Source organism: Lactuca saligna, chromosome 5 (genome assembly GCF_052625555.1).
Source record: "Lactuca saligna cultivar CGN05327 chromosome 5, ASM5262555v1, whole genome shotgun sequence".
In the NCBI taxonomy this organism is placed as follows: domain Eukaryota; kingdom Viridiplantae; phylum Streptophyta; class Magnoliopsida; order Asterales; family Asteraceae; genus Lactuca; species Lactuca saligna.
In genome coordinates, this window is record NC_136421.1 from 165,328,268 (window position 1) to 165,338,421 (window position 10,154).

Sequence of the window (10,154 nt, forward strand, 5' to 3'; positions counted from 1 at the left end):
AATTGCAAAAATACGATCATAACAACAATAAAAAACTTATGTTCTGTTCATCTATCAGTCCTCTTTCTCAGTATTGAATGTATGTTATTGATTGGTAAAGAGTTTACGCTCTGTTTTTTGTTTTTTCTGAACTTGATATGCTTGAATCAATTTTCGTTATTTGCTCGGTTAAGGACATTAAAGACAGTAATCTGAATATGGCAGTAGGCATTAAGGACAGTAATCTGAATATGGACATTCAACAGGGACTTTATGGTCGGTTTCATATGCTTCAATCACTGTTTTTTGACAAATCCTTGTTTGAATTTGATTATTAGGTCGGTTTGATCTTATTATGTTCCTGCTATCTCACTCGGTTTATCAAACTTAAACATTTGTTATGTCACTCTATATTTATCTCAACAATTTTATTAACAATAATATATATTCAATAAAATTGGAAAAAAAATACATATAAAGGCATTACCTATTGCAGGGGTATATATTTTTTGTTAGAATATTTATTTCGGATTTTGATTTTTTTGTATGAATGTTTGTTGTGACACCTTACCTCCTGCAATAAGTAAGAATTTATAATTAAGTTCAATGGACAAAAATGCCCTCGCCATAGATTTTACAAACTTAAAGATTTGTTATTTTTATCCAATTCTCTGTTTTTTCTTATGTCACTCTATATTTATCTCAACACTTTTATTAACAATATATATGCAATAAAATTCGAAACAATCCACATAACAACATTTTTATATGCTAAGGACGAAAATGCCATCGCCATGAGATTCCTTGTGATGTAATAAATGAAGCCCAAAATAGCATAGATTTGTTTACCATTAAAGCACATACCACTAAGATGTAATCCCATGAATGTAAGTTAGCATGTTTATTTCAGATTTTCATTTCTTTGGCGAGGGATGTTTGTTGTCACTGCTTACCTGTTGCAATAAGTAAGAATTTATAATTAGGTTCAATGGACGAAAATGCCCTCTCCAATTACCGCAATCTTATTAATTTATTAAGATTAAGATTAAGAATTTATGTTCCTGCTATCTAAATCAGTTTCTCAAATTTAAAGATTTTTTATGCGACTGTATATTTATCTTAACACTTTTATTAACAATATATATGCAATAAAATTTTGAAAAAATACACATAAAGGCATTGTACTTTTATTTTTCATGTTATAAGTAAGTCCAATGTGTGTCTTAATTGCAAAACAACGATCTCTCTCTCTCTCTCTCTCTTTCTCTATCTCTCTCTCTCTCTCTGTCTCTCTCTCATCGCAATCTGCTTTACTATCAAATTCTATGTTTTTTGTATATTCTCAACCTCATATGCTTAATATATCATAATCTGTAAATTTGTAAATATGGATAATGTATTTTCATCTTTTTATTCAATTATCTGTTTTTTGTTTTTTCTGATCCTGATATGCTTGAATCACTGATGCTGTCATTGTTTGTTTTTTATCTTTTTATATGCCTACTAATGCAGGATATATTGGTAATTTTCACATCAGGGGTATATAGTTTCTTTTAATATGTTTGGACTTGATATGCTTGATATATCATAATCTGTAACTATGGAATTCGAAGTCATTCATCAAAATCATCCTCCCTAATAGTATCTTTTCCAACAATGCTTATCTTTATATAACATAATAAACATTACTTCCAATAGTTACAAAGTAAAATAACATAATGAAAGAAAAATATAATCCAACAATACAGTACAAAAAAAATTATATGTGCAACAAAATTCGAAAACATTACATATAAAGGCATTGTACTTTTGTTTTTCATGTCATACATAAGTTCAATCGACAATATTTTTTTTTTTTAATTTCACAATAAATTTCAATATATAATGTTTTTGTATAAAGTTATATATTTTGTTCCATTTCAGATAGCAACTACTAACATGGACTCCTTTAAGACTAATAAGAAGATAAAATTAAATAATTTCTATCTAGATAATACAAAAAAATTACATTCGTACACTACATTAGTCGGTCAAATTCCAACTTCTACAAATGTTACTAACCCTGGTGATAACGGTACGTTCATTATATATTTTACAACTTTCTTTATCAATGTTTTTAATCTAAACTATAACTATTTCATGTGTGTATATTTTATTATGCAGATTCAAATAGGAACATCTATCATGTTCAGGCTACAGAAAAAAGAAGAATAAGAAAATTATACTTGGACAATAAAAAAAAAAGTTCGACCAAATGAATCCATACAACTACATCAACATCACATCTTTTTAAAATAAATGAAAATGATAATTTACTTAATTTGTTATACACTTTTCTTCTTTATTATTTATTTAAATTTAAATTTAAATATCTAAATTGAAAATTCTAACATGCTCATTTTTTGTATCATGTCTTTTTGTATATTAATATTCATAGAATATTTTGTGGAGTTACATTATTATTTAAAATTTATCCATTTCTTGTCACAATTTTTTTTTGCAGCTAAATTCAAAGAAGTTGTGCATCGAAATAAAAACCTATCGGCATCTACATCAAGTGCCAATGTTTCAAAAAAATCAAATTTTCAAACTTCTCCTTCACGTCTAAATGTTACAACTCTGTTATCTAACATTTCAAATGGTAACTCATTTATATTATCATTTTATTTTATAATATATATTATTATTGTATCACATTTAATAATGTATACCTTCAATCTTCTTTTACCAGTGATGAATATTTCCGATAACAGTTTTCAATCACATTTACCAAACATCAAATTGGATTCAAACGGTAACACACTTGATTGCTTATACACTTTTTTTTCTCTTTTTTAAATTTGTAAAATATAAATTTTGTCATCCATTTTTTTTTATATTATCTATTTATCATTATTAGTATTCATATACTATTTAAAAATTTACAAGATTATTTAATATTTATCCATTTCTAATAAGATTTTATTTCCAATCAAATTAAAAGGAGTTGTCGATCGAAATAAATTTGTATCCACATCTACATCAAGCGCAAATATGTCAAAACAAACAATGTTACGTACTCCTCCTTCACATTTAAATGTTAGAAGTCCGTTATCTAACATTTCCAACGGTAACTCATTTATTTTTCCATATTTTTTTATAATATATGTTGTTATTGTATCATATTTGATAATCTAAATTTCAATCTTCTTTTCTCAGTCATCGATATTCCCAATAACAGTTTTCAGACACCGTTACCAAACATGAAATTTGATTCAAACGGTAACGTACTTGATTGCTTTTATACATTTTAACTTTTTTTTTTTTTTTAAATATATGTAATAAAATTTATTACATCATCGTCTTTTTATATCATGTCTTTATCAATATTCATATTTATATAATATTAAAATAATTATTAAATAATTTTACATTTCTGATAACCATTTTTTTGTATATGAATTCAAAGGAGTTGTACATCGAAATAAAAGCACATATCGATCAAAAACAAGTGCAAATACATCAAAACAAGCAATGTTACAACCTCCTCCATCACATTTAAATGTTAGAACTCCGTTATCTAACATTTCCAACGCTAACTCATTTATTTTACCATTTCATTTTGTAATATATATTATTATTGTATCATATTTAACAATGTATACTTTCAATTTTTTTCCGCAGCCATGGATATTTCCAATAATAGTTGTCAATCGCCGTTAACAAATATTAGACAATTCTCTGTATTTTCAAATGGCGACACATCCAACAAATCATCTACAATAACATCAAAATCGTCTTCAGTCATGTTAACTAATCCAAATAATAAAGCAAAGAAAAAAAAAAGGCAAATTTAACTCCTATTCCAATATTTGGTTTGAGATCCGATCAAGACAAAATCGATGGTCAAAATGATCAAAACATATACAACGGTATATCAAAAGGTAATTTAGATACAAATATAATATTTACATTTGTTCATTCAATGTTTTTCACTTATATAAACTTACAAACTTAACATCTTTATGTCAACCTTAATTGACAGATTATTTGGATCATGGTGATCAGATTGTTGTATCTCAAACATGTTTTGCAAAATTATGGAAAGATGAATCTATCAAATGTAAAAAAAAATGAGAATCAAAATTATTCTTTATGTTGTGGTTATGGCAAAGTTGAACTACCAGCTTTAAAGAATGCACCTTAAACCTATGCCCATCTTTTTACATCGGGAGATTCTAAAAGCAAACACTTCATGAAGAACATTCGTTCTTACAATTCTATGTTTTCTTTTACGTCAATGGGTGGAAAGATTGATTCCTCAATCAATAGAGGAAATGCCCCATACATTTTTAGACTTAGCGGTCAAAATTATCATAGTATCGGAAGCCTTTTATCGGAATAGGGGTTAAAACCAAAATTCTCTCAGTTGTACATATACGATACTGATAATGAGATCGCGAATAGACGGACATGTTTTGGGTACACTTTTCACAATTATCACATTACTAGATATCTTATTCATCAACATTTTATTATTTATTTATCTTTTGTTTATATGTTCATGTTACTTGCAGTGGAGAGAATCAACGATCTACGTCAAATTCTTCTATCCTTGATAATGATATTATACAAGATTTGAAGTTGATGTTGGATTCAAATAATGTCTTGGTTCAGTCTTATAGAATGGTTAGGGATTGTTTTCATCAAAACCCTCATGTTGATATCAAGTTGAGACTTATTGGAAGAAGGGACCATGATGGAAGGATATACAACCTACCATCTGCTTCTAAGGTTGCCGCTTTAATTGTTGGAGATATTGGTGATTCAATTGATAATAGAGATATTGTTGTTCAAACGTCATCAGGTTCTCTACGGCGTATTAGTGAATTACATCCATCATACCTTCTTCTTCAGTATCCACTACTGTTTCCATATGGTGATGATGGTTACAGGGTTGACATACCACATCGAGGTGTTACACCAATAAGCAACAGCAAGAGGCCCAAATGTACAATGAGAGAGTTTTTTTTCTTATAGAATACAAGACAGGGATCAATATTTTTCACTAATTCTTAATTCAAAAAGGTTGTTCCAACAGTTTTTGGTTGATGCTTATACTATGATTGAAAGTGAGAGATTACATTTCATAAGGAGCAAACAACAAATTCTTAGATGTGAGTCTTATGAAAAGTTACGTACTCAACAGAACCTAGGGAATAAAGATATATCCAACGTTGGACAACGTGTAATCTTACCTTCTTCATTCACTGGTGGTGCACGTTATATGATGCAAAACTATCTTGATGCCATGTCCTTATGTAAATGGTTTGGATATCCTGATTTCTTCATAACCTTTACATGTAATCCAAAATGGCCTGAAAAGGTTTCTTCATAACACTTCACTAAATCCAAAAGATAGACCTGATATCTTATGTAGGCTATTCAAAATAAAGCTCGATTCTTTGATTAAAGACATACGGGAGAATAAAATTTTCGGCATTGTTCAAGGAGGTAATAAAACTTGTATTTCTTTCTAATAGTTTTGTTATAATGATTATTTAGTTTGTTAATATTTTTGGTTATTTGCAAATATATTTCATCCGGTACAAAGATTATCTTATTTATAAAATTAATTTGCAGTGGTCTATACGATTGAATTTCAAAAAAGAGGTTTGCCACATTGTCATATTTGTCTGTTTATGCATGCTGACTCCAAGCGGCCTACTGTTGAATATATTGATCCGATTATTTCTGCTGAGATTCCAAATACCAATGAAGATCCAGAATTGTATTCACTTGTAAGTGAATTCATGATACATGGTCCTTGTGGAGCTGAAAATATGAATTGTCCATGCATGGTTGACAAGCAATGTTCGAAAATTTTTCCAAAGCAATTCTGTGATCATTCTTCGGTTGATGTCAACGGTTATCCCTTATATATGAGAAAAAACAATGGATATTTTGTCAAAAAATTAGGTGTCAAGTTAGACAACAGAAATGTTGTTCCATATAACAAATATCTGTTGAAAAGATATCAGGCACACATTAATGTTGAATGGTGCAATCAGGGATCTTCCATAAAGTATTTGTTTAAATATATAAACAAAGGTCCAGATAGAGCTACAATTGCTGTTGACATCAACGCTGATTCTAATCACGAAAAGGTTGTCGATGAAATAAAAGATTATTATGATTGTAGATATATATCTGCATGTGAAGCATCATGGCGAATATTTAAATACGATGTTCATTACCGATATCCTTTTGTGATGCGACTACCTTTTCATCTTCCTGATCAACAACAAGCCATATATGCCGCAGACGATGATATTGACGATGTTCTTGAACAACCTTCAGTTGCTGCTTCTATGTTCACATCTTGGATGGAATGTAATAAAATTAATAAAGATGCACGAAAACTTACATATGTTGAATTTCCTACAAAGTTTGTTTGGAAACCTGATGATAAGTTGTGGAAGCCAAGGAAAATTGGACGTTCAATAGAAAGGATTCACTCTGTTTCACCTAAACTTGGCGAAATGTACTTCTTACGGATTCTTTTAAATAAAGTGAAAGGTCCAAAATCATTTGAAGAAATTCGCACGGTAAATGGTGAAGAATTTCCTACTTTTCGAGATGCATGCTATGCTTTGGGCCTCTTAGATGATGACAAAGAATATGTTGATGCAATTAAGGAAGCAAGTCATTCAGGAACTGGTTTTTATCTTCGTTTCTTATTTGCTACGATGTTAATGTCTAACAGTTTGGGTAGACCAGAGTTTGTTTGGGAAAATACATGGCAACACTTGTCAGATGGTATTCTTTACAACCAACAGCGTAGGTTAAAGTCTCCAGGTATTATAATTTCGTATCATTATATGTAAAAACGGATTTTATATATTTTAAACAAGGTGTGAGACCCGTGTAATACACGGGGTTGTTAAAAAAAATAATATAAAGTGGTTAATATTATATTCTTTTTGACATATTGTTCATTTTTTACAGGTTTATCACTCAACGAGGATCAACTCAAAAACCTGACTTTGTTCGAGATCGAACAGATTTTACTTCGTAACAACACGAGACTTAAAAATTATAAACAAATGCCTTACCCTGATTCCGACACAGTTTCTTCTTCAACAAATTGACTTATCATGGAGGAGCTGGAGTATGACATAACGCTTTTAAAGAAAGAGGTTGATAGTATGTTTCATGCATTAACAAACGAGCAACGCAATATTTTTCTTGATATCATGACTACAGTCAATGATAATAAAGGAGGTGAGTTTTTTGTTTATGGATATGGTGGAACAGGCAAAACCTTTCTTTGGAAGACGTTATCGGCAACAATTAGATGTAATGGTGATATAGTTTTAAATGTTGCTTCAAGTGGTATTGCATCTTTATTATTGCCTAGAGGTAGGACAGCACACTCTCGGTTTATAATTCCGTTGAATCTTACCGAGTATTCTGTTTGTAAGATACCGCCTGATAGTGAACTCGGCATATTAGTAAGAAAAAGTTCATTGATTATTTGGGATGAAGCACCTATGGTCCACAAACATGCATTTGAAGCTTTAGATCGAGCTCTGAGAGATGTATGTAAGTTTGATAAGTCTACCAACTCACATATTCCATTTGGAGGGAAAGCGATTGTTTTTGGAGGAGACTTCAGACAGATTCTACCTGTTGTTCAAGGAGGTAGCAGACAAAATATCGTTAATGCTTCTTTAAGCTCTTCATATATATGGCAACAATGCAAAGTCCATAGATTAACAAAAAACATGAGACTAACCGTTGGAAAGGATCCATCTGATATTCGAAAAATACAAAATTTTTCAAAATGGCTTTTGGACATAGGAGAAGGAAAAGTTGGTGGTTTGAACGATGGTGAAGTGATTATTGATGTTCCGGATGATATTCTAATTAGTGATCCACGTGATCCTATAGGTTCATTAATTGAGTTTGTATATCCTTCAATCTTGGAAAACTTCAACGGTATGAGTTATTTTCAAGAAAGAGCTATACTAGCTCCAAAAAATGAAGTTGTCCAACAAATCAATGATCGTTTGTTAGCATTGTTTCCCGGAGACGAAGTAGAATATTTAAGTTCAGATACTCTTTGCCAATCAGAGTTTGTTCATGATCAGTTTGATCCCAATTTATACTCCCCGGATATTTTAAATGGTCTTAAGGTATCAGGTTTGCCAAATCACAAGTTAATTCTAAAAGTCAGTGTTCCAGTTATGTTACTAAGAAACATTGATCAGAAAAATGGATTATGTAACGGTACTAGACTACAAGTGAAATCTCTTGGCAAACGTGTTATTGAGGCAATTATAATATCTGGAACTAATATCGGAAAGCAAACATTTATTCCAAGAATGTCTTTAAGTCCATCTGAAAAAAAAAATTCCTTTCAAATTTCAAAGAAGATAATTTCCATTGGCTATATGTTTTGCAATGACAATTAATAAAAGTCAGGGGCAGTCGTTATCAAAGGTTGGTCTGTATCTCAAGGATCCTGTTTTTTCACATGGACAACTGTATGTTGCCTTATCTAGAGTTCAGAGTAGAGAATGACTGAAATTGTTAATTTTAGATAAGGATGGTAGACTTACAAACAAAACTTCAAATGTTGTGTATAAGGAAGTTTTTAGGAATTTATAACTGCTTCTTACCCATTAAATTCTAACAATTATGTTTTTTTCTGTTTTTTTGTAACATTTTTTTAAATAATTTATTCTTTATATAGCATTGTAATCCATAATATTCAGTTTGTTTTGATATTTCATTTTCAGACTTTAATAGACGCCACATGGTGTTTTTTGATTCCTCCCTCATTACAAAAAATATTGATTTGCCCTCACACTTCATAAATCATTCACATATTCAAAGATGTATATTAGTTATCTTCATATTTAACTTTCGATGGATTGATTGCGTTTCTATTTAACATATATTCAAATTTATATACTTTTTTACAAAATTATATTAATTTTAATTTTAAATAATTATTACAAATAATGCTAAATAAACTTAATTCTTATTAATAATATAAATATGTTTTCCAATTTTTGACCCGTGGTTTCCACGGGTTTTAACCTAGTATATATATATATATATATATATATATATATATATATATATATATATATATATATATATATATATATATATATATCAAATACCCCACACTTATCTTTGCTTGCCCTCAAGCAAAACTAATTATTTTTAATCCAAACCTTCATCACTAGCGTTAGATAAAACAATCCATTTTGAACTTAGTCATTATACCAATACCGCAATGCGCATATTTGTGTTAAAATCTCCAAATAACTTCCCAATCCTAAATACTCAATATACTTAAGAAACTTCACCCCTTAGCTTATATGACACTCATTTCTACAACCCTCCGAATCAATCCTCATAACTTTTTCTTAACCTCAAGGTATTTTTGGTTAAGCTATCCAAGCATGCATATTCTAGAAATTACAACTTTAGATACCACAATGGAGCTCTTGGAATTCTTCAGTTCTTTGAATAATTGATCTTGATTTCTTTGAATTCACCACATTTTTGTTTGATTTTTGGTATCTTCAATTTTTGATTTTTTGGAATTTTGATCTTTTGATCTTCATACTGGATTGCTCCAAAATTCTTCAACTCTTTGGTGATTTCTTATATATGTATATGTATGTATATATATATATATATATATATATATATATATATATATATATGTATATGTATATACATACATATATATATATATATATAACTCACTTTTTTCTCTCAAAACCTACATGCTTAAGCAAGGGAGCTTAACTTCAACCTTTATTGGCTAGAGATATTAGTCTAAGTGCAATGACTACATAAGCTCTCCTGGATAGATTTCAGGTATAGGTTGCAAAACTTATTATTCCATATAAACTACCATATTACATTTTCATAACTCATGACTTTTCATTAGGAATGGAAAGCCACAAATATACTATAGCATATATTAGCTTAGTTAAACATTTGACCTCTCATCGGATCATCCCACGCAACACTAGCAACTTTAGTTTAAACTAATACTAGATTTAATTTTTAGATTATTATTTCAAATCTATTTGTAAAATTTTCAAAATTTTAAAATTTAAATTTTTTCTAGCAATTTACTTTTCCACCCCCTACCCCACACTTATTAC

General features: G+C 29.6%; 2 protein-coding genes across 2 annotated transcripts; both read left to right on the forward strand.

Moving 5' to 3' along the window:
• Nucleotides 1–1,366: 1,366 nt before the first annotated feature.
• Nucleotides 1,367–7,109, forward strand: LOC145045923 (uncharacterized). The gene is made up of 13 exons (XM_078994209.1): nt 1,367–1,375; nt 1,492–1,500; nt 1,903–2,053; nt 2,143–2,223; nt 2,483–2,620; nt 2,711–2,773; nt 3,178–3,240; nt 3,643–3,805; nt 4,536–4,914; nt 5,060–5,286; nt 5,399–5,472; nt 5,602–6,816; nt 6,967–7,109. Exons 1-13 carry the CDS (start codon nt 1,367–1,369, stop codon nt 7,107–7,109), a joined length of 2,715 nt encoding a protein of 904 aa, XP_078850335.1.
• A 6-nt stretch (nt 7,110–7,115) lies between these two features.
• Nucleotides 7,116–8,544, forward strand: LOC145045924 (uncharacterized). Its single transcript, XM_078994210.1, has 2 exons — nt 7,116–8,294; nt 8,446–8,544. Exons 1-2 carry the CDS (start codon nt 7,116–7,118, stop codon nt 8,542–8,544), a joined length of 1,278 nt encoding a protein of 425 aa, XP_078850336.1.
• The last annotated feature ends 1,610 nt before the right edge of the window (nt 8,545–10,154 follow it).